This window comes from Furipterus horrens, unplaced genomic scaffold, assembly GCF_987537825.1.
Source record: "Furipterus horrens unplaced genomic scaffold, mFurHor1.1.pri manual_scaffold_3, whole genome shotgun sequence".
NCBI classification, from domain to species: domain Eukaryota; kingdom Metazoa; phylum Chordata; class Mammalia; order Chiroptera; family Furipteridae; genus Furipterus; species Furipterus horrens.
The window spans coordinates 23,229,681-23,254,124 of record NW_028327173.1 but is presented as its reverse complement, the minus strand read 5'-3'; the positions used below and the strand labels follow the sequence as shown (position 1 = coordinate 23,254,124).

At 40.2% G+C, this 24,444-nt stretch overlaps 1 protein-coding gene across 1 annotated transcript in view; it reads left to right on the top strand.

Moving 5' to 3' along the window:
* Positions 1 to 19,093, top strand: part of PSMB2 (proteasome 20S subunit beta 2) — a 31,197-nt gene extending 12,104 nt beyond the window's left edge. Inside the window, exons 4-6 of the mRNA XM_090269096.1 lie at positions 15,198 to 15,360; positions 16,864 to 16,913; positions 18,865 to 19,093. Coding sequence (XP_090125222.1) covers positions 15,198 to 15,360; positions 16,864 to 16,913; positions 18,865 to 18,972 — 321 coding nt within the window. The 3' untranslated portion in view covers positions 18,973 to 19,093. The remainder of the gene's footprint in view (positions 1 to 15,197; positions 15,361 to 16,863; positions 16,914 to 18,864) is intronic.
* The last annotated feature ends 5,351 nt before the right edge of the window (positions 19,094 to 24,444 follow it).

Genomic DNA, 24,444 nt, shown 5'->3' with positions numbered 1-24,444 from the left:
ACAGGAGTCTCTTAGGATTGGGGGTGGGTCATGTCTGCCCCATTGGAGATACTGTTCTATTTTTAGTGGTCATTTTGATTATCCAAAGGCGCAGAGACAGATGTGCCTTGAAATTGAGATGCCATAATTAAAATGACTATATTTTGTGCTTATACTGTTTTTCTATCAAGAATAGGAAGAATTCTGGCAGCTGCCCTTTTAAGCAGTTTGCTTATACTGTCATTAGGGCTTGACTGAGTCCATTAGAAAGACAAAGACTTAGATATTGAATCATTAAACTTACTAGTCTCCTAAGAAAAAAATGGCTTAAGAAGATTCTTCTTTGAAAGTTACAGGCTTTATTAGGAAACCTTTTATTTCCTTCTTTTTAAAAAATATGTGCTGTTTTTCCCAGCCCTAGTGCTGATAGAGTTAGGAGTTTGCAGGTGTAAAGTTCTCCCCCCTCCCCTTCCCCATCTCTCTCCAGGGGGTTGTATGTGAGAAGGTGTTGCTTTCTCACTCAGAGAGCATATATGTGCTACCCTGTTGGATGCCTGCTGTGAGCAGAGAGAACCCCTGTTCTGGTTGAGTGGAATGAGGCTATTGGATGGCTGGGGTTGTGCAACCCGTAATGCCAAGTTTTCACTTAAAGCATCTTTCTGATCCGTAATTAGGATGGAGCAATATACGTAATTGGTCTAAATGTGTATTCTTTTGAAACTTTGTCTTGAAAACTATGTGGTTTCCTGTCAAAGTTTGGTTTAAGCCAGGAGCAGCAGAGTACTGTGCCTGCTTAGTAAATACATGCTTTTATTTTCAAAATGTTTACCATTAGAAGTGCCCATTTACCCCAACTTTTAAAATTGCTTTATGCCAGTGCCCTGGCCTGTGTGGGCATGCCTTCACACACACTCACAGATACAAATACACATATGCTCTTCCATCTTGGTGCCTCTTTATCTGTCCTGGGACCCAGGATCATGCAGGGATATGAAGCCAAGGGCTAATCCTAGAAATTCTGCGAGATATTTTTCTTTATTCTCTCAAAAATAAAAGAAACCAATTATATAAAATGGAGGACAGTGCGAAGTCTTTGGATGGGGAAAGAGTTGACCTGTTTCTTGACCTGGGAAGTAGTTACATGCATATTCATTGTTTTTCATTAAGTTGTACATGTATATGCATGTGTTATTCTTAAAAAAATAAGTTTAATAAAAAGGAAGGGTAAAATGGCAGGAAAGCACAACATATTTTTTGAAAAAGTTAAAAATGGGAAAAGTAAGTTCATGGAATAATACTTGGCCATAAACCTTTTGTGACAGCATGGATGGACCTGGAAATTATTATGCTAAGTGAAATAAGCCAGTCAGAGAAAGACAAATGTCATATGATTTCGCATATATGTGGAATCTAATCAACAAAATAATTTTACCAACAAAAGAGAAACAGAGCATAGATACATAGAACAGATTGACAGCTGTCAGAGGGGATGGGGGTTGTGAGGCTGGGTGAAAAAGGTGAAGGGATTAAGCAAAAAATATACATATGTGACAGATAGACACAGACAACAGCGTGATGATAGCCAGAGGGAAAGGGGGGGGCGGGGAGAGGTGGAAGTGTGCAAAGGGGGATAAATGGGGACAGAAAGAGACTTTGGGTGGTGAGTGCATGATGCAGGGTGTAGGTAGGGTTTTATTGAGTTGTACACTTGAAACCTGTATGGTTTTATGAACCTGCGTCACTCCAATATATTCAATTAAAAATATTACATTTAATTAATGAAAAGAAAGGTAACACTTAAGTTTAGATTTACCATTACTTTTGAGTGTAGACAATAGAGCAAATAGGATTAACTAGACTGGAAAGAAAAAGGAAAGGGAGAGGAAATAATAATTTCTGATTCTTTTAAAATTGAAACAACCAGCCAGAATTTCATGTTTCCCTTTCTGATGCCTCCTAATATATGCCATTTCCAATAACTGAGAAGTTCCATAGGCGCTGATATTCGTTCATTCATTCAGCAGATCTACAGTCTGCATCTTCTTTAGGGCTGAGGAAGCAGAGGTGCAAAGTGCAGTTTGTGCCTTCAGTTGGGGAAATGGAGAAGTAAAGTCAAGCGCACTCCAGAGTGACGAGCGCTACAATAGCCAGACAGATAGAGCCTAACCTGAGCCTTGACAGATCAGCGGTCATTAAGGCAAAGTTGCAACAAAAGGGAAAACTGGAAGTGCAGACCAAGTAGAGAGTGTGTTAGGTTAGACACAGTGGGTTTCTAATGATGTTCAGGGCAGAAACAAATAGTTCTTCTCTGAGCCTAATTTTTATCTGTTTTAACTGGTGGGGTACTGTACACAAATTAGGACTTTACCAGTTGAATAACAAATATAAATAAATCTCTTTGTATAGCTTTTGCTACATACCTAAAATCCACAATCTAAAGTAGTTTAATTGCAGCTGAGGTTTTTAGGAGAATGGTAAGAGATTGAAATTAGAGAGGTAGTCCATATTATGAAAACTTTAATGAAAAAGCTTTATGCTAAAAGCAATGGGACTCTGGAAGCTTGTTGGCTAAGAGGGGTTAATATGATCAGATAAAATTTGTTGAGACCATTGGCTGCTCTTCGGTAGAGCGTCTGGAAAAGAAGCAAGGAGACTAATGAGGAGCTTCCCTGTCTACTGAACTGGCAGGAATAAGTTGTGTTGAACCAAGGCTGCTAATGGGAAGCACTGTGTTCTAAGAGAAGGGTTCCTACAGAGCTTTCTCCCCAGGATTCCCGTAGTACTCTATCTAGTTGCCATGGACATCCAAAAACATATACAGTCATACATAATCCTGTTCGTTTTTGTGTTTGTTTTTTTTTTCAGCAGATTTATTTATTAACTCAGGGAGATGCATCAGCTCTGATGTTCAACATTAATAGATACTCATGGGCATGTTTAGGATATATAACTTAATATATGCCTTGTGTACAAAGCATGGCTTCTGCACTTGAATTGTTGAGAACTGACTTAAAGATATATAGAGTCTTAAATTTTTCCTGGAAACTGCCAGTTCATTAAAAAAAAGATTCAAGTAGTCTTGTTGCAGACATGGTGTTGTTGGTTTTACCATTGCACAATCAGCAATTTTATTTTAATGTCATTTGGAGACGGCAGTATTTTTGATTAGCAAGTAAAATTAATGTAGAAAACAAATACTGTGTTAACTAGTTGGTATAATAAGGCATCTGTGCCATGTTGCATTTCAACTCATTAAATTTCTAAACTTCTAATTACGGTAAGATTACAACTTTAATAGGAGAACCATTCAAACTTGGGGTTAGTCATGGCTTTAGAGAAGTAAAATTTAGAGATATTTTGGAATTATTGAAGGGGAACTTTAAGATCTGGTTTTGCTAAAAGTTGAAATATATACAGTATTTATTTATTGATTAATTGATTTTTGTTCCTAAAATTTAGATTCCATTGACAATTATTGGGCACCTACTACTTAGTAGGACATCTTCCAGGAAACTAAACACAGTGAGCACTTTTCATTCCTCACAGCTGTCAGGCACGCAGTGCTATCCCTTCTATTCAGGTGGGGTGAGGTTCCAAGGCCAAGTGACTATCTCAGGTCACACAAACATAAAGCGATGAAGGCACATTTCATCTCAGGTCTTCATTACTTTTTTCACAAAAACATGTGCCTATACGGCATTTAGAATTATAATTTTTTCAAACAATAATTTAAAGGGTGCTTTAACTTTAAAGTTTGAAATGTTGGTTGTGAATGCAGGAACATTTCTGAGCTTAAGTTCAGAAACTTCAGCTATTATAAGAATTTTTGCCAGTGTGCTAAACAAAAACATTTGAACATAAGCTAATCATTATTAAAGGCAAATGTTTATATTATGATTTTTGCATCTGCCATCATCAAACAGGTATGCCAAATACACTGAGAGAATGACCTCAGGCAGGGAAAAGAAAAGGGAAAACTCGGTTAGACAGTCACTTTCAGAGTAATGTTCTTTTTTCTTGGGCTTCTGAAAATTAAAAGGTTTGCTTCATTTGAGGCACATTTGCTTCCTCTTTTTCTCAATTTAATGTGAGAATTTATAAACATGGCCCGGTTTGGCTTTTAGTTCTGCAAAATGTACCTGAAATGGGAGAGAAAGAGAAGTCAGGCAGTTTAATTTAACTTCCTTGTTGTGAAATTCAGCATAGTATTCCAATTTTGATCAGTTTAAACTCACAGTTTTTTTCCAGCCACAGGATTAATTGAAAACTGTTTTTACCTTCCAACTTCATAGCTCCTTTTTTTCCCCTCTGGCAGTTGTAGATGACAGAACTAGTCACATTTTGTAGTCATGAAGGAGAAAAAGTCCAGTTTCTTCTCAGCTCTCCACAACTGCTTCCTTAAACTTACAAGTTCACAGCCTTAGAGATCAGGCTCTGTGTTTCATCTGTCTTCTTTCACTTTGTCACCTGCTCTCTCTCCGGACCTTCCTCACCCTTTTTTCACTCACCTTCTTCTCTTCATTCAGAATCACTTGCACTTCCCTTACCTGCTGTGGTTCTCTCTTGCATTTCTGCCTTGCCCATTCCACCACTTTGCTGATCAGTCTCCTCTGAATGTACTTCCACATCCCCAAATGGCTAGCTCTTAATTGCTAGTTAGACTCAGTTCAGCATTCTTCCGGGAAACTCTTTGTACTTCCCCACACACATACATCACCTCAGCTTCTTTGTGCTCTCATGGCAGCCTAAGAATACCTCTGCCATGGTGTGCTGTTGTCACTGTTTTCTCTATTGCCGTCCACACGTAAATGTAGGAATGTGTGTTGATGTAAAGAAAGCCTTCTAATTGGGTGGCTCTTCATTCATTCTCAGATTTCAGCTGTACAGTGTATTCTTTCTCCAGCTGCCTCTGGACAGCCCAACTTAAGCTCACTGGGTCGAAATTGAGGTTTTTACATTTGCTCTACCACCTTTCCCCTTACTGAGATTCCTTTCTCCCTCATCCTCTAGTCTAGTAGTTATTAATTCCTGTCAGTTCTGCCTTCTAGATATTCCATATCGTCCCCTCTACTGCTTCTGCAAGGCTCTGAGACATGAAAAAGCTTTGGATTGGCAGGAGAGTGGGAGTAGTTTTCACTGACTCCTCCATGGATTATATACTGAAGTTTGTATTCTTTATTTATTTATTTATTTGCTCCTCAGCTGAAGACATGTTTATTGATTTTAGAGAGGGAGAGGGAGAGAAACATCGATCTGTTGCCTCTCACACACACCCTGACAAGGACTGAATCTGCAACCCAGGCATGTGCCCTGCCTGAGAATCAAACTCACGACCTTTCGGTTTACGGGACAGTGGAACCAACTGAGCCACCGGCCAGGGCTGAAGTTCATATTCTTTAGGAAGCCAATGACAGTATTCATCCCAGTTCCTGTGGTTCCACTTCCTTTCCGCTTGCTGCTGAAATCACCTAACTCATTAGGCATATATACATGTCCCATATCCACCACTAGCTAGACACTCCTTGTTCTTCTGTGTTTATTTGCCTTCACAAATGCTGTTTCCTCCATCCGGAATCCTTTGTACCCCTGTCTGCCTTGTGAGCTCCTTCCCGATTGAGGATTCCATCTTTATCACCTGGCATAATGCTTCTCACAGAGTAAATGCCAAATAACATTTATTGAATCTATAATATATTCACATTCCAAATGCAAAGTGAACTTGACGGGGACATCTATCCATTTCATAATTATCCTGTGTTATTGTCTTGGAGAATTCTCACAGTACTTGGTTAAAACTTTTATAAACTTTGTACATTTATAGTTAAGGCATGGCCATCATTGTTATTAGAAAAAAAATTAATGGATTTCCTTAAAAAATACTGTGCAGGCAGAGAAAGTGCTTCCAGGACAAAGTAAAACTGAAGGAGTTCATCAGATCCAAACCACTGTTATATGAGATGTTAAAGGGACTTGTTTAGGAGAAGGAGGATCAAAACTATGAACATTAAAATAAAAACTGTATCGCAACAACCAACAACAGAAGCTAGGGAATCAAAACAAAGGCAAACTAAGTAAGCAACGAGAGCGGAAAAAGAATTATAGGTACGGGGAACATATTGGGGGGAGGTCAGTGGGGAGAGGGAAGGGGGAAAAGGAGGGAGATGGTGCAGGAATTAAGAAGCATAGTAGGAGGGAGTGGAGTAGATAGGAAGATGTTGAGAAGAATTATATGCACAACCAATGGGCATGGACTAAGGGTGGGGGGACAGCTGGAGGGAAGGGGGTCACTGAGTGGAGGGGAGCAGAGGGAAAAGAGATCGGGACAACTGTAACAGCATAATCAATAAAACATATTTTTTTAAAAAATACTGTGTCAAAGAGGACCCAAGCCAGGATACAAATAATTCTATATTGCTTAGGCATTAGATTAGATAAGATCTTCCCCAGCTCCATCCCCATCCCCATCCATAGAACTATAATCTTTTAGATCATGAGGACAATTGGAAGTTGCTGAAATCTTTGTGGTATTTTTTGTTTGAAATAGTGAATATTGCAAGTTATACCACCAAACCTACCTAAACCAAGTAGCTAGTAAATTCTGTTGGTTATTGGAAAGAAGCTCTTTATTCAGAGCTCAGAGCACCAGTGTGAGAAAATAATTTTATTTGTTAACGAAGTTGAAAATTTGGGCATTGGCAAAGCAGTTAGGGTGTTAGTATCTATTTATTGTGTTTATTGAGTACCTACTATATGTCTTACATAGTTTAAGACTCTTTAGAGAAGCCATAATGGTCTGATGTTAAACCTGCCCTTTTAAAACTTAAAATATTATTGGTCATATGATATGTGATACATGAACTAGAGAACAATAGAGGCTGGTATGCAAAATAATACGTTATAAAATATTTGAGTGTGAAACTGACATTTACATATTGAATCATTTTCACATTAATTTCCATTTTGTGGAGGCAGCATGGTTTCCTAGAAAAGCACACAAGACTTGGACTCAGGAAGCCTGAATTCTGGTCCTGACTCGAACACTAATTAGCTGTGTGGTTTAGGGCAAGTCACTGCCTCCTCTTTGAACTGAGTCCCCACATTTGTGAAAGAGATGTTGGGTAAAGTAATTGAGCTTTTAGATCCCTTCTAACTCTATAGACTGCATTTTGGTGAAGTACTCTCAGTGGCAAAGATGGAATTTTATTTAGGCAGCTTTAACAATTGGTCGCACTAAAAGAAATAACAGGCACATCCCAGTTTTTGTTTAATGTATTTAGAGGTCTGTATTAAAACATTGTCATTACTAGACAAACTCCTTTATCCCACTGATGGTCTTGCATTGTCTTCCAAATTACTGACCCTCCACTGACCCTCCAGGAATGGAAGTATGCTTCACACACTGCTTAACGTTCCAAGATGCAGCACATTGCAAGACTGCACCGTCCTCCGAGGCACCTCTCATAGCCACGTTGTCCTATTCAATTAGAGGTGGCAAAGGCTGGCCAGGCTCCAAAGGGAGACTGTCAATTCCTCTCTTTTTCTGTGTCCACGCTCTGCAGGAAGCTTCCTCACGCCCACCTCTCTCCCCCTTGCTGTGACTTTGGCTTCCGCCAGATGTCACACTGCTGCTTGTCACCGCCCAAACTCATCACCGATTTTGTTGTTTCAGTGTATTTATCACAACTGTTTTGTTTAGCTGTAAAATTTATGGAATTTCACACTCCTAGTCACTACAGTGTTTCTTTTTCATGAGAGAGGAAATATACAAGGAGTTGCATGCACCAGAGTTGGAGGGAAGGAAATGTTCTACCTAACTTAAGGAAAGTTTGCATGTGTGTGCCATGTATACCTTCCATTCCTGAGTGTACAAGGGAATTGAGCTCAAGTGTACAAAGTAGAACTGAGCTCAGTTCTGCAGAGCTCAGAGGTACTTGGGAGGTCTATTTCAATCCCAGGGAGAAGTACATAAAAGATGTACTTGCCCTTGTCAGTTAGTTGGAGTGTCATCCTATACACCAAAAGGTTGTGGGATTGATTCCCGGTCGGGGCACATACCTAGCTTGCAGGTTCCATCCCTGGTCGGGGTGCATCCTGGTCAGTGGGGGGACCAGCTGGTCAATGTTTCTTAATCGGTGTTTCTCTCTCTCTCTCTCAAATCAGTATACATACCTTGGATGAAGATGGGGAAAAAAAAAAAGAAAAGACGTGTTTATTGCCTGATTTCCTCGGCTTAAATCTCATCCCTTTTAGCACCCAAAAAAGGTGGATAATTTTTTCGGCTCTCTGCGGAACATCTTCATAATATTTTTTTTAAGTTATTATTTTTGTAATCTTCACCTGAGGGTATGTTTATTGATTTGAGAGAGAGAGAGAGAAAGAGAAATACATCAATGTGAGAAAGAAACATCTACAAGGTGCCTCTCCTCTGCACCCCAACCAGGGATCAGACCTGCAACCTAGGTATGTGCCCAGACCTGGAATCACATCCGCAGCCTTTTGGTGCATGGGATGATGTTCCTACCAATTGAGCCACCCAGCCAGGGCCTTCATAATTTTTTTATTGTCTACTCAGATCTGTTAAATAATGTAATAAGATACTAAAAATGATAGTGGTGGTAGTAAATGATGGTGATAGTAACTAATCGGTATTATTAGAATGTAACAGGCATTACATTGAGTACTTTACATTTATTTAAACCTTGCCACCACCCTATAATGATGTACAGTGTTTTCTTTTTCTGTGTTTTACTGATTACTGATTGAATTTCATTAGTAGTTATCTGTTCAGATTTTCTGTTCTCTTATGATTTAGTCTTCGAAGATTGTATGTTTCTAGGAATTTATTCATTTCTTCCAGGTTGTCCAAGTTGTTGGCATATAATTTTTTTAATTTTATTTTTCTATTAAAGTTTACATTCAGTATTACAATATTTTGTATTAGTTTCAGATATACAGTATAGCGGTTAGACAGTCATATACTTTACATGGTGATCCCCCTGCTATTTCCAGTGCCCACCTGGCACCGTACAGAGTTATCACAATATCATTGACTATATTCCCTGTGCTGTACTTTACATCACCATGACTGTTTTGTAACTGCCCATTTGTACTTCTTAATCCCTTCACCTTTTTCACACATCCTTCCAACCCCTCTCCTTCTGGCTGTCATCTGATGTACCCTGTTTTTATCTTGTGTAGCTGAGGAAATCTCAAAATGACTTAAAGCTCACCACTTTTAAAATAAGTTTATGTTGTATATTTTTTTAAGAGAGGAAAAGATACCATGTTTGTCTAGGTCATCCCGCCTCCCCCCACACACACACACACCCACATGTAAAAAAAAAGAAAAGAGTCAAAATTTTGGTGATACCTTATTTTAGAAGCTAAAATTCATTTTTAGTTCCCGGATGGTTCTTTAAAAAAATTTTTTTTCTTAGTGTGTTAGCTAGATATTGCTTTAAGCATGTTGATGTTTGCACTGCCCATTGCATTGGACAGCATGTCTCAACTAAATGTTTGGATTTATTTACTGGCCATTTGGATGTTTAGGTTAGATCACAATTCTATATACTATTCAGCCCTGGCCTTTGTTGTAGAAGATGCTTAGACATGTAAGATACATTATAAGATAGAGTTTCTCCCCTTGGGGACTTAATAACTTTTTTTTATTACCTGTATTTGCTATCTAAACGATTAGAATAGTGGAGACAGGCAAAGACTAAATTATATCATGCACAGAATAAGGAATGCTTTGTAAAAGGGGATTTGGCAATTCGGTCATGATTAATTAGTGTTCCCATCTCCTGAATAATTGGCCAAGTCTCACATAATACTGATCAAGGGGAAGAAGGGGTCTGGCTAAAAAGTAGATACAAAGTGAGGCTCAGCACTCAGGATGAACATACCTATAAGGACATAGCTGTGAGGACAGAAACAGCATGAAGGTACTTAGTAAATGGTAATTTACTCTCCAAATCTGGATGTAGAATGTTTTTGGTTTTGTTTTTTTCAAAAAGGCTTCCAGAAAATCTGTGTCTCTCCATGCCTGTGCCAATTTCAAGATAGGTTAGGGTAGGTTGACTATAAAGCAGATGTGCTGTAAGTATTAATGCATGTGAATGTTTTTGACAATAAACACCTTAAGGTTGCTGAAAAGAAGGAAAATATGGAAAGTTATTTACTGCATTTACTACGTTTTGGGCATAGTAAAAGTGCTAGGCACTTTTAAAAATTTTTTTAATGATTTTGCTATTACAGTTGTCCCAATTTTCCCCACTTTGCCCTACTCTGCGGAGTACCCCCATTCCTTCCAGCAATCCCCCCTGCCTTTAGTTCGTGTCCATAGATTGTGCATTATAAGTTCTTTGGCTTCACATTTCCTTTACTAGTCTTAATGTCCACCTGTCTATTTTGTACCTACCAATTATGCTTCTTGATCCCTGCACCTTCCCCCCCCCCGTCCTTCCCCTTCCCCCTCCCAGCTGATAACCCTTCAAATGATCCCCATATCTATGATTCTGTTCCTGTTTTGGTTGTTTGCTTGTTGTTGTTGTGTTTTTTTTTTTCAGATTCAGTTGTTGATGTAATAGTTGTGAATTTGTTGCCATTTTAATGTTCATAGTTTTGATCTTTTTCTTAAATAAGTCCCTTTAATATAATCGCTTGGTGATAATGAACTCCATAGCTTTACCTTGTCTGGGAAGCACTATATCTGCCCTTCCATTCTAAATGATAGCTTTGCTGGACAGAGTAATCTAGGTTGTGGATCCTTGCTTGTCATCACTTTGAATACTTCTTGCCAGTCCCCTCTTGCCTGCAAAGTTTCTTTTGAGAAACCAGCTGACAGTCTTATGGGAACTCCTTTCCAGATAACGCTCCTCTTTTCTCTTGCTGCTTTTAACACACTCTTCACCACTGGTTTCGTGCGGCTTTTCTTTCATTTCACTTAGCATAGCCTTCATTTCTTCACTTATGCATTTGTCATACTTAACCTTGTCTGTCAAGTCTGAGCATCATTATCACCAGTGTTTTGAACTCTGCATGTTAGGTTGGCTATCTTCTCGTCACTCAGTTCTCCTACTAGAATCTTGATCTGCTCCCTCTTTTGGGCCATTCTTCTCTGTCTCCTCTACCTGACAACCTTCTGTGTTTTACCTGTGTGTCTTAGGTGGAGCTCTTGCACCTGTCTGGATGAATACTTCTTCTTTATTTCTTTGTTGGAGTTCTATGTAGTTCCATATTCTGGTACTTCTGGTTATTTTTAAAATTTTTAGGTAGTTGTATTCCTTCTTAATTGTGGAGGGAGACGTAGCATGTCTAACTATGCCTCCATCCTGGCCAGTGAATATAGCTTCTTTATATCCTTGGTTGTCAAGACTTCCATACAGCTCAATTTTCTGATGGTTCTGGGTGATATATTTTTTATAGTCTAGGTGTAATTTTTTATGTAGTTGTGCAAGAAGGCAAAGCATGTTTACCTACACCTCCATCTTCTCAATGGACATTTAGATTGCTTCCATTTTTTTTTTTTTCATTATAAAAGTAGTTGCCCTAATGAATATTATTGTATGTAATTTGGGGGGCTTATGTATGAAGATTTTATTTAAGTCAAAGGTCTCCAGAGTAGAACATATGTAATTCAGGGAGTGTATCATTTGGTCTGCTCTTTTTAAGCATTTTTCTCCTGTCTTTGGCCTCCTTCTACCATCTTCTCTGATTTTCTGGTGTCTCCTCTAAGTAGGTTACTGTTTCTCTCTTAAGGAGAGATTACAGTCCAATATAAGGGAGATGAAACATAGAATGACTACAACAGAACCTAGGCCTTTTTTGTAAACATCTCTCCATATCCCTTCATGAAGACATATGAGGAATTTATCTTGTATTTCAGTACCAGGAGTAGATGTGATTCTCCTGAGTACATGGACACTGTGAACTTCACAGATGATTGTGTTTCCCCAGTAGTAATTTTACCATTTTTTGAGCCTTTACCGTTTTCGGCACTATGCTTTTCATTTATATTCATTATCTGTTTGAATCTTTACCACAGCCCTTTTGTAGTAGATATTTTTCCATGTTCTTAATGAAAATACTAAACATAAGAGAGGTTAAGTGACTAACTTTTCTAAAACCATATATCTGGTAATAGAGTCAAATTTCAAGCTCAGGATTGTTAATTCTGCAGAGTAGCCCAACTATATCTTCTGAGATATTTATTTATGTGCTTGTTTAATTATAAATGCCTTACCTGTATCCTAAATTTTTCTTTACTTAGCCCATGTCTAAAGGGAGATAGAAACAGAAGACCTGGGAGTCTAGTAAAAAGCAACAACATATATGTATTCAGAGAGGGGCTGGCAGTTGATTTAAACTTGAACTAGTTCTCAGAAGTAGGACCTGTCACTTTCTGACCTTTGTTTAGTGGTTTTCTTAATCTTTCCTCTTGTGATAGTAGGCATTAGCTTCATACATATATTAGAACATATGTAATGCATTCTGGTATGATTATTATTCGTTCAACAAATATTTATTGAGTATATACATCATTGAACAAGCCAGATAGAGTGTTGACTTCATGGAGCTTATAACTGGTATAGGTCGGTTGTATCAAGTATTTCCTAAACATACCACAAGTGGTTACACATATGTGTGCTGTAAGACTGGCACAAAATTGAATGGTTTTGAATTTGTCTCATTCCAAGAAAACACTAATGAATCATGAATATGAAGGAATGTAACAGTCAAGAAACCCGTAACTATGGCTTAGTCACTTTAAATGCCATGATTCTTAGAGGAGCGAGAGAGTAACAGTACACAAAACTTTATTTGAAATTTTAAAAAACTAGTGTGAACCAGAGATCTTTGATGGAGCATTGTCAGAATTTCAGAAACTGCAAGTTGTTACACAGATGTATTGATTTAATTAGTCTAGATAACACCATTTATTTATGCTTAAGCATCTCACACATGTGAAAGTTGGTAATCTGAAGTCACACAATCATCTGTGAGTTGTCTTCTGTGCCACGTGTTGTAGCTTCTGACTCCCAACTTTGACAAGTGTGTGTGTTGTCAGATGTTTAAGCATAAATAAGAGATATTATATAGAGCAATTAAGCAATACAGTTTGCTTTTGTAATTCTGTTGACATAGTTTCATGTAAAATCTTTTGGTGGTGGCTTTTAAAATGATGTTAATTGTTTTAAACACAGTTTAATCTTATTGTATGGGCAAGATCCTCATTGGAGACAGAGCATATCTGGGCTCTGCTGGTTAGGCCTCTTTGAATATCTGGGTGGATTCTTAATGTACCATTGCAACTTGATAAAATTGTTCTGGTTAACCATACAGTGGATCTTTTGGTCAATGAATGAAGAAGAGTTATTTTCTTAGCAAAAAGATGAATTATCTTGTGATAGGTAAGAGACTGTGGTATTGAATGTCTTAAGGAAGTGCCAAGGAGGCAAACTTGTTAGAATCCCCATTTTTTTCTCTCTCTCCCTTTCTCTTTCTCTTTTTAACGATAAGAACACCAAGGTATTTTGCCTCATTTTACAGTACTGTTTGCACATTTTAAAAAATCTATCAAAAGGAGACAAGAGTGTAGCTAATGTACTAGGAGTTTAGGTAGCATCTTTTCTTCCAGAGTTTGGGATGCCTCACCTCTATTACTTTTTCTCACCATACTCCCTAGAAGATAGAAGGGGGAAGGATTAACTAACCCAGTTTTACACATAAGGAAGCAGAAGCTCATAGGGGTTAAGTGTCTTGCCTAAGATCAGACATACGAAGAACGTAGTCACAGAATGCAGCAGAGAATCCCAGAGCCTGGCAGAGTGTAGCATACTACCCACTGAGAAATGTGATAGGCAGGTAATTATTTTCTCAGAAGACTTGACTACTGCTGGTCAATTCTTATTCCTTGGAGTCTATCAACCATGTTATCCCCAAGGCAGAAACTTGTTTGCAGGTTAAATCTACTGTGTAATCTTGGGCAGATGTTACCTAGCACAGCAGACTTGGAATTTCAAGTGCGTATATAATATATTTTCATGTGTTCTAATATGGGTTTCTTCAGGGTGCCAAGTGCCCATGTTAACCAGTGTTCAAAGAATGTAGGATGTCACTTTTATGACCATTAGCTGTTATTACTTCATGCTGTATAATAGGGGGCATAAAGGTACTCAGTTTCATTTAATGTGCACTTAATTAAATATATAAATTTAGGGATGCACACATAACTTTGGGCAAGGCCTGCTTACCACCTGATTACTGAGGCAATGCAAGAGGAAAAACACATTTTACAGAGAAAAAGGAAGCCATATAAGATGGGACTCTTGCTGCTAATTCCTGGGGGCAAAGACAGACTGAATTTAATGTGGAAAGTGGCCCAGCTGGTGTAGAATAAAATATAATTGTTTGGACATGAAGAACAAGGCAGACTTAGGGTTCTCTGTAGGAACTTGCATTCTTAGACTTGCAGGTAAAACAAAGAAAGGACACCTGTAAATCCAAGTTATAATTATTTTTTATTTGTCTCATTGATAAAAATTACTTCTTGGTTATCTTAGGGGAACCTTGTTATATTAGAAAAATGTTAGCATTTCACCTCAATCTATAGTTCTTCTATGTTTGTTTTTTTAAATTTTATGGCCTTCCATTATTGTTGTCTATATTAAAAGTTTTCTGATTTGACTTAAATAGTTGAGATCTAATATCTTTCCCCAGCCCAAGAATTATTTAATAGTGGGACATATAGTTAACCACATAAAATTTTGTTTCAGGTGCTCAGCCTGAGCCTGTTTATTTAGGATGATGTGGTTGGTGCCTCTGCTTTCTTTAGTCTGTAGCTTGATAGTCTCAAAATTGTGTTTGTTGATTTCAGCAATTAGGAGAGACACAAGGACACCCATGCTTTACCTTTGAAATGCTTTTATAATAGGTTCTGCTCCATAGGCTTTAAGAAGAAAGCATCTTTTTCATGCACCTTAAAGTTCATTAAAGTGCTCCAAATGTTCTTCTATTCAAAGAAAATAGGCTGACCTCCCCTAAATTCTTACCACAATCAAAGTTCTTTAAATTTCTCTAATTTTTACTTTAATTATGATTTACTTAGTTGCTGCTATTTTTTTATTCATCAAGAGATAGAATGTTCCCATTTGCCATGGGAAGCGATGTCGGTGTTACTGTTTTGACAATCACTTTGCTGTGTCTTTCTTTTGTAGACCCCGTATCATGTCAACCTCCTCCTGGCTGGCTATGATGAGCATGAGGGTCCGGCACTCTACTACATGGACTACCTGGCAGCCTTGGCCAAGGCCCCGTTCGCAGCCCATGGCTATGGTGCCTTCCTGACTCTCAGTATCCTGGACCGGTACTACACACCAAGTAAGTTCCAGCAATCCAGGTGGGGAAAAGTAGCAGAGCTCCTTCCTCAGCTGCTTCGTGGTTTTGTGCACTACCACTGGGCGTTGGGCGTCCAGGGCTTGAGTGGAGCAGGGATTCTAAGAAGCACATTCAGGTACCCCTGGAAGCTGCTTCCTTCTGTGGGTCAGTAGGGTTATTGAGAAGTTGATAGAAGTCCCTCTTTTACCAGATAAAATGAGATATTGCATGTGTCCAGAGCTGGGGTTTGATTTGTTTTAAAGAGGGGTCGGAGTAGTGAATAAAACTATAATTCTTCAGTTACAAAAGTTTGTTTTTTTCACTCATTTTGCCCTGCCTAGATGATTATTAGTATCAAAGCTATAGAGAATGAGCAAATAAACCAAGTGGTCTGGGTTTGTTTTGAGCTTGTGAGGATGTTCATCCAGCATGACAACTAAGGATTTCTTTGCTTAAATGTCAAAGCTTTTGAAGGCCACAAGTCTGGGCCCTTCCCTTGGTTTTTATCACCTAATGGCTACCCGCTCCTGCAAGATAAAGCTGGCTCTCTACTTGTCAAGAAACTGTCAGCTTGGCAAAGCCTTCGGCACAGGGATGCTTTTGTGCCAAGTTCTGTCTTCTGACCCCAATTCCAACTTTGACATTAGCCACTATGAGCAATAGACACTTGGGGGTCATAGCTTTAACAGGCTATAGAGGCAGCACAGATAACCACCTCTCTCCTTACATTCTATTCTTCCCTGTAGGTGTTATAAGAATCTGGCTTATTCATTCTTTTTTGGTGCTGCCCTCTCACTCACCCTCAGCTTTGCCAGAGCTCCAGGCCACATCCTGAAAATAATTAGCCTGGCCTTCTAGTGACCGTTTCTGGATTTGGCATCTGTCAGTAATACAGCTGATTTGCTCACCAAAATAACCACCAACCACCCCTGAAGCCTAACTGCATAATATGTCATCCCAGTTTGACATGCCCATGGACAGTTCCTTTGGCTCCCATTTTATGAGTCTTGGCCCCATCCTATGAATTCTCTTTCCATTGTTAAACTGAGACCCAGCTGGGAAAGGGAGGCTAAAACTCTGGCCTTGTCTTCCCTTTCCCTGATTTGCAGCTGGCTAGGGCAGATGGAACTGGTTTAAGCCCTGGTCTAAAGGGGGTTTGGGAGTGAGGTGGGGGGGGTGGGCTATAGAAAAAGAGGCAGGCCGCTGGACTTCTCTAGAGGCAGGCCCCGGCATGGGAGGCAGAATTCCGTCATGCTTACCCTTCTCTGTAGCAAATCAATTTGCAATGGCTTGTGGCTGCCAGAGCATTGGGTCTGGGGCACCCTCTACTGCATATGGAATATGTTTGTTGCTAGCTGGAAGGCTAGGGCTTTTTTTCTTTTTTTCTCCTTTTCCGTTTATGTGACACGTTGACCTGAAAAAGTTGGGAATTTAATCAAAAGTTGCAGCGGAAAGTTGGATTTAATGGCAGTACCTTGAGCGCTTGGCCTCTGTGTTCTCTTTCAGCTCTCTCACGTGAGATGGCAGTGGAGCTTCTTAGGAAATGTCTAGAGGAGGTGAGTGGCTCCCTTGGGATTCTGAAAGGACTGAAAAGAATGTTTTGTCTCTCTCTTTGCCAGTACTGTTCTTGTTCTTCAGTTACATTTTTTCTGACTCTTGCCAGAAGGTGTAATAAGTACCCATTAACTAGATGTGAACTTGCTGCCAGAGATAGAGTTTGGTGGGTAATCTTATTTTTTTCCTCTTATGGGTCATTTTCTCATTGATGTTAGTTTTACAATTTAATTACTTTTCTTTTTTGTTTATCCAGACCGGTGGTCCTCAAATTTTAGCATGTATAAAAATCATCTGAGGAACTTGTTTTTAAAAATCAAACAGATTTGCCCCACCCCTACCCCCTCTGATTCACTTGTCCTGGTGTAGAGCCTGAGAATAGTTGAACTAGCAGTCCCGGGTGATTTTGCTGGGCCATACTTTTAAGAACTGCTGCCACCTGGAGTTGCCATACTATCTGCTCCCTTTTAACAGTGCACGAGTCCCGAGTCCTGGAGAGATGCCTCCCCTGAGAATTCAGGGGACCGAAGAAAGCAACTAGGAAGCTTTGGGCAGAAGAGGGGAGCAGCCTTTAGTTTATGAGGTCAGGAACATGGACCTGCCACCCAATCTAGTACTACTCCCAAGAGTTGGAGGCTTTGGGGTATGAATGGAGGATGAGGAGTAAAGGAAAGCAGTTCCCTTAGGCTTTTTCATTCTTTTACTGTTCTTGTGGCCTAAGGATTAATTTGAATTCATAGTCTAGTGAGAGAGTGGGAGGATGAGAAAAAGGGGCTGGAGGGCCTCTTAACACAGCCTGTCATTTTCAGTCCATTGTACCCCCTTCTTCCTCTTGTTTGTAAATCCCTGTTCCAACACAGAAGCTGAGAATAAACTCATGTACTTTTCTTACCTATTCAGCTGAGAGCCCATATTAGTCTGGCAGCCCCAAGTGTTGCAAGGGGCTGCCAGGAAGAAGCTACTGGAATATTAAGTGCTTTGAGACTTTATTCCTCATAGATCCAAAAGATGATCATAGTAGAAATCCACATTTCCTTGTTGTCACCTTTTCTCAGTCTTGAATCTTGTTTCTGGATAATAGGAATCATCAGCCAGAGCGGACTCTGAAAGTGAATTGATAGTTGCTTCCCAGTTCTCAGCACTGAAGGAAATGGGAGACATTGAGGGAGAGATAGCCTAGGCCTGGGAGGGTGGACCTTTCTGGGATATGCTCCTAAGGAAACAGGTAGAGAGCTTTGTGTCTTTTCTCTGGAGACTCTTAAGTGAGGTGTCCAGGAAGGGTAGCCACAGGAGCAAAACTTTCTTCCAGCTGTGTCCCTCGGTGATCTCCAGCCAGGTTATTGGGCTGTTTACTTCCATGCGGCTCCTTAGGAACAGCCTCCTCAGCAGAGTCTTAGGAGAGTGCAGAGATGTTACTGTGATGGTGGGTCAGCTTGTATTGGAGGAGACAGAAGCAGAGTTCGTTCCAAGAGCAGTTCTCCTGACATCCTCCCACCATCCCTCCAGTTACACACACAAACACACTCACACGTACCAGGTCCTGATAATATGGTGGGTGACTGTAGAGAGCTCTTTGGTCTGAAACTTAATTCTAAGGGCAATCACTCTTTTGTTGGCTTATCACCTTGAGACATTTTAAAAGAGGAGTCTGTTTACCAGGCTGATTGGTAGAAGACGGGGAACAGAGCATTGGATTGTCTCATTTTTTCATCAGCTGACTGACCAGAGGCAAGCTCCCAGCTGCAACTCCCAGTTCTTGCTCACTACCTTCCAGTCAGCTTTCAGCTGTAGTTTGGGCTTTCTTCACTCTTGTAGCACCAGTGACCCCCAATAGGATATAAGCTCCACAAAAGCGGAGATTTTTATCTGCTTGTACGCCCGGTGTCTCGATCAGCAGGCCCATAGATAGTGCTCATAAATATTTGTTGACTGCTTTCCTTCATGTCTCTGCAGCTCCAGAAACGGTTCATCCTGAATCTGCCAACCTTCAGTGTTCGAGTCATTGACAAAAACGGCATCCATGACCTGGACAACATTTCTTTCCCTAAACAGGGCTCCTAATGTCATGTGTCTCTCCCACGTGCCAGGGAACTTTTTGATGGGCTTTATTTTTTTCTACTCTTTTGATGTGCACTCTAAATAGATGGTTAATTCAGAATAAAGCTGAATATGGATAAATTGAGCTCTGTGGTTTGAGTTTCCTTTACGTGGCATCACCTCAGAAAGGAAGTGGAAAAAGGATTATTTGATTGGACTTTTTGGCCAAGTCTGTCTTTCGTCCTGCCCCTTTCCCTTCATTCATGCACTAACTGCCTGTTAGCCGCTGACAGCCCCACATTCTATTTCACTGCCCCGTTTCCTTCCCATCTAGCTCATTCACATATCATGCTTGCTAATGTCTCACTCCCCCAAAGCAGTGATTCTTTCCCCACTAAGCTAAAAAAATTTTAATTAATGTGAATAGGTATCACCTGCACTTAGTAAAAAATGCGCACAGTACAAAGACACATAGTAAAAAAATGTTTCTCCTCTCCCTATAATTTGATCACCTGCTTTCCCTCCCAGAGGAAACTTAAGCTGCTGATTTCTTATCGATCCTTTAAGAGACGTGCTGTTCCAGCTCTCCCTACCAGAGTGGCTCAGCTGGCTGGGTGTCGTACCGCAAAGCGAAGGGTTGCTGGTTTGATTCAGTTGGAATGCATGCAGGAGGCAACCCACTGATGTGTCTCTCACACACCAATGTTACTCTTCCTCTCTTTCTCCCTTCCCCTCTCTCTAAAAATAAATAATTAACAAAACAGATATGCTGTTCCTCTGTAAAATGTGCACACATACATCCCCTTTTAAAAATGTCTGCACTCATTCCCAGATTTCAACTAAATAGGTTTGGGACATAAGAATATTTCTTAAAGTTTCCCAGGTAATCCTTATCGTCAGTCTTGATAGAGAACCACCGGATTGAAGTTTCTTTGAAGCAGTGATCCTCAAACTTCGGCATGCATCCCAATCCTCTGGAGAGCTTATTGAAACTAAGCTTGCTGGGTCCTACTTCTAGTTTCTGCATGTTGGGGTGCAGCCTGAGATTTTGCATTTCTACCATTTCCAATTGTAAGATGAACCCTACTTTATCCAGTTCTGTGCTACTCAGTACTACATAAAGATAGGTTTCTGGTTTGTCTGAAGTGAAATATCTCTTAAGATACGACCTACAGATCAGAACATGTGTACTAATGGTGTTAACATCAGATTTAAATGTCATACACTTTAATACAACAATGATAAATGCTTTATATCCTAAGAAGAAAGTTAATTATTGGATAAACAAGGGAAAAGAGATGATTCGTACACTATAGCTGGTTCAACCACCAGTACAGTGAATATGTGTAGGTTTGGGCTTTTGACTAGATTCCTGAGTGTCTCTAAGGCATCTATTTTTAAAGCTCCACAGGTGATTAAGATACATGACCTAGCTGAGTACCACTGCTTCATAATTTTCTTATCTGTAAAAAAAGTCAAAATTGTACATTTTCCATGAGGCAATATAAAGCATATAGAACAGGGCCTGGCGTGCGGTAAGTGCTCAGTAGGTATATAATCGTTGGTAAGCTTGTTATTCTGCACCCAGGCCTAACCAAGAATGAAATGGTTCTCTGCCTTTGAATGTAAGTGTTCCTGGGGCAATCTAGGCAAGCCCACCAGCCCACCCTGACTGCCAGTCTCTTTTCTCCAACCCAGATCTCTTTCCGAGTTCCAGATCAATTTAAGTATCTCGCCCTCCAGCCACAGGAACATCGTATTCAACATGTCTAAAGCTGAGCATTAGCATCTGCCCCTGCTCTAACCCTCCTCTACAGCATTCCATCTTTGAGAATCAGAGCCACCTGGCTCCCAAGTGCCCAGGCCAAAATCCTAGACATTTATTTTTAATAAACTTGTTTTGGAGTAAATTTGGTTTTACAGAAAAGCTGCAAAGATAATAGTTTTCTTACACCCCTCACATAAGTTCCCCTTAACGTTAACATCTTACATAGCCACAGTACATTTGTCAAAACTAAGAAACCAATGTCAATTGGTAAATTAGTATTAACTAAACTCCAGCTTTTATTCAGATTTCACTAGTTTTCCCACTAACATCCTTTTTTCTGTTCTAGGATACAATCCAAGATACCACATTGCATTTAGCTAGATACCATTTTTGATGCCACCTTTTCCCCGTTCACACAGGCACCAAGCTCTGGCAGTTTAACTTCCTAAACCTCTTTCAATAAAAAATCTTCATTCCTACCATTCTGATTTATCTCCCACATTTCTTGGACTATTATAATAGCCCCCTAATTTCTCTACTTTCTTGTTCTTTCTTTGTACTCCAACAAACAAATTTGATAGTCCTTAAAACTCTTCTAATTTAAAATTTTCTGATGTTCCCATTGCTTAAAGAATAAAGCCCAATTCTTGGGTTTGATATGCTAGGCATTTCATAGTCCTCTCCCAACCAACCTCCTCACTTTTCCCCCTCTTCTATACCTCATGAAGCTCTTGCTCCAACTGAATTTTTCTGGTCTCAGCAAGCATTTATGTCCTCACACCTATATACCTACTGTAAGAAGGGTAAGCATTGTTTCATGGAACTTCCTTCTAGATATGTATATATGTGTGATTGAGTCATGATGCAGTACACTGATATTTTCTAATCTGTTCTACCGAATTTTATTTAATGCCAGCTATGATCTAAATTGATTTCCTGGAGTTTGATAAACACTGGGCATATACTGATTCTCTTAACACTCCTAGCTAACCAGAATAGTCTCAGTTTGTTCTCATCTGCTTTCAGGTTGTTAGTACACAGAAGGCAATTTATTCCTCCCAGCCTTGGGGTGAGAGGGAATAGGTTGGGGAGGCTGATAGGGAACTTCTAAGTGAGGTGGAAGAGGGCACTGAAATAGCTTGAGCTCTGTTGGCCAGCTGAACATCAGTGGCTGAATCTGCTCTGCCCGAATCCTGGTTAATGCCTTCGGCCCAGAGTCCTTTCGTTGTCTGTCTCCTTGTCTAGGCTCGTTGAGGAGCAGTTGTGCCCAAAAAGGAGAAGGAGAGACCGTTGGGATCCTTTCTAGACGTGTGCTGCTCACTTAGGTCCTGTGTGAGAGTTACAAGTACGTGTTTGGGAGGATAAAGGCCTGCATCTCAGCCTCACTCGCCTTTATGGGTTTGAAGGAGGTGTGGTTTTCAGTGGCTGCCCTTATTCCTCCTGAAGCACTATGATCCTTTAAAAGAAAATGGTGAAGCCTTTTCTTTAAATGAGTATAAACTCCAAAAATCGTGATGCTTACCTAGTCTAAATACTCTCCATTTAATGCATAGCTACTTGCTTTGCAAAGGAAGCCATGTAAAACCATCTGTATATACTTTTTCTTTCATCATCATCTACATTTCCTTAGGAGCAAACCCAGTTAGAGGCTAAAACACTTTTGCTATGGGGGAAAAAAGCAACAACCCACCCTACTGGAAAGAACCAAATGCTGAGACCTAATTAGAAGTTTCTTATGCTACTTAGGGCCTCCACACTGTATTGTTGCTTCTGCAGGACCTTGACCTTACACTGGAGGAGCAGAACCTTGGGGCCTGACAGGCTGGGAAGATCTACTTCCCCTTGCTGGGCTCTGGCCTGTGAGCCTCTGCAGGGGGCCTTGGGGTTCAACGGTACCGAAAGGACAGGCAGTGGATCAGAGAGATCTGTGTGAGTCCCCCTTACTCTGTGACTTTGGGCGAGTTGCTCTGAGTTATCATATCCTTCTCTCTAAAATAGAACCTGGTGAGGACTACATGGTTAACAGGGAATATTGTCCAGCACTGAAAAGTTTGTGATAAGCTAGTTTCTTCTTTGTTCACTGTTGAGATATTTACAACCTTTTATTGATTTGTTAGTATGTGCTGGGCATTGTTTAAGTGCTATAAGGTCTGTTATCTCATTTAATGCCCCCAATTTCCCATAGTCTAAGATAATTTTAGTGGTTAAATATCTTTCCAGGCCCAGGGCTTTTGTTAAAGCAGAGCATACTTCCAGCATTTCCTCCATTTTTTTCTTTCATATGGGTGGGTTGAGGCAATGAAGTTTTTTGAGAAAATAAATCACATCTTTGTACCTTTACCCTGGAAGATGATGCTTAGACCCTATGTTCCCTTCACTTGTGCTAAACATTCAACATGTGTCTCTGATAATACACATTATCTGCAAAGAACTCGGGGAAGAGCATTTTAGGCAAAGAATACAGTGAGTGCAATGGCCTCGATGCATAAAGAGTGGTAATTTGAGGAACAGAACGGAAACCAGTGTGGCTGGAGCAGAAAGTGATGGAAGGAATAGTTTACAGTAAGGATGAAGGAGGCAAAGTAGATCCTTAAAGGGCTTTGGTATGAAGGAGTACCAGTGAAAACAGGGAGAGGAGTTAGAAGACTTGCAGTGGTCCAGAGGCCTAGGCTGGTAGCAGAAGAGGTAAAAGAGGATAGACTTTCTGACGGAAAGAGGGTAGGGAAAGAATCAGATATGATTCCCCAGTTTCTGGCTTAAGTAACTGGGTTGAGGGTAGTGCTTTTTACTGAGAGGGCAAGTGCGGAGGAGATCGTGATTGGAGTACTTGAGTCAAGTACGTACTCCATTTCAGACATAGGTTTGGGATGCCTGTTAGAAGATCCAATGGAGACATCAGGCAGACAGTTGTGCATCCAAACCTAGAGTTCAGGGAGAAGGCCCCAAGGAAGGCCCACAGTTAGAGGCCAAGTCGAGAAGTAGCAAAAGTTGGAACCAGTGAGATTAGGAAACCAAAAGAAGTTGGGAGCCACAGAGAAGAGGGTTTAGAAAAGAGTAAGTAAGTGATCAAATATGTCAAATGCTGCCCTGACTGGTGTGGCTCAGTTGGTTGGGTGTCTTCCAGGAAAGTGAAAGATCCCCAGTTCAATTTCCAGTCAGGGCATGTGCTTGAGTTGCAGGTTCAGTTTGGGCTCATACAAGAGGCAACTGATCAATGTTTCTCTCCCTCCCTTCCCCTCGCTCTAAAAATAAATGAATAAAATCTTTTTAAAAATGGGCCAGATGCTGCTAAGTCCAGAAAAGGGGCCTTTGGATTTGACATTGTGGCCATCGATGACCTTGCTGAGTGGATTTCATAGACTGGTGGGATAGAAGCCAGATTGAAATGGGTTGAAGGGGGAGTTGGGGGTGAGGAAGTGAGGTTAGGGGTGTGACAATCTTTCAAAAACTTTACCACAAGGGAAATATATGGGGAAAGGATATATGTTCTGTAAGGTAAGAGGTCCTAGAAGATGTGCACTTTGAGGAGTGATTTAGCAAATTATTCAGTAAGAGAGGGAAAGATGCCTGAAGAGTGAAATCTTCAAGAAGGTAAGAGAGCTGGATGAGCTTTGGCTGAAAGCACAGTCACCAGCATTCACACTGACATACACAGACCCAACACCTATGACTGACACATTCACAAGTCATAATATACATACAGACCCAGGAGTCACTTCATGCACTCA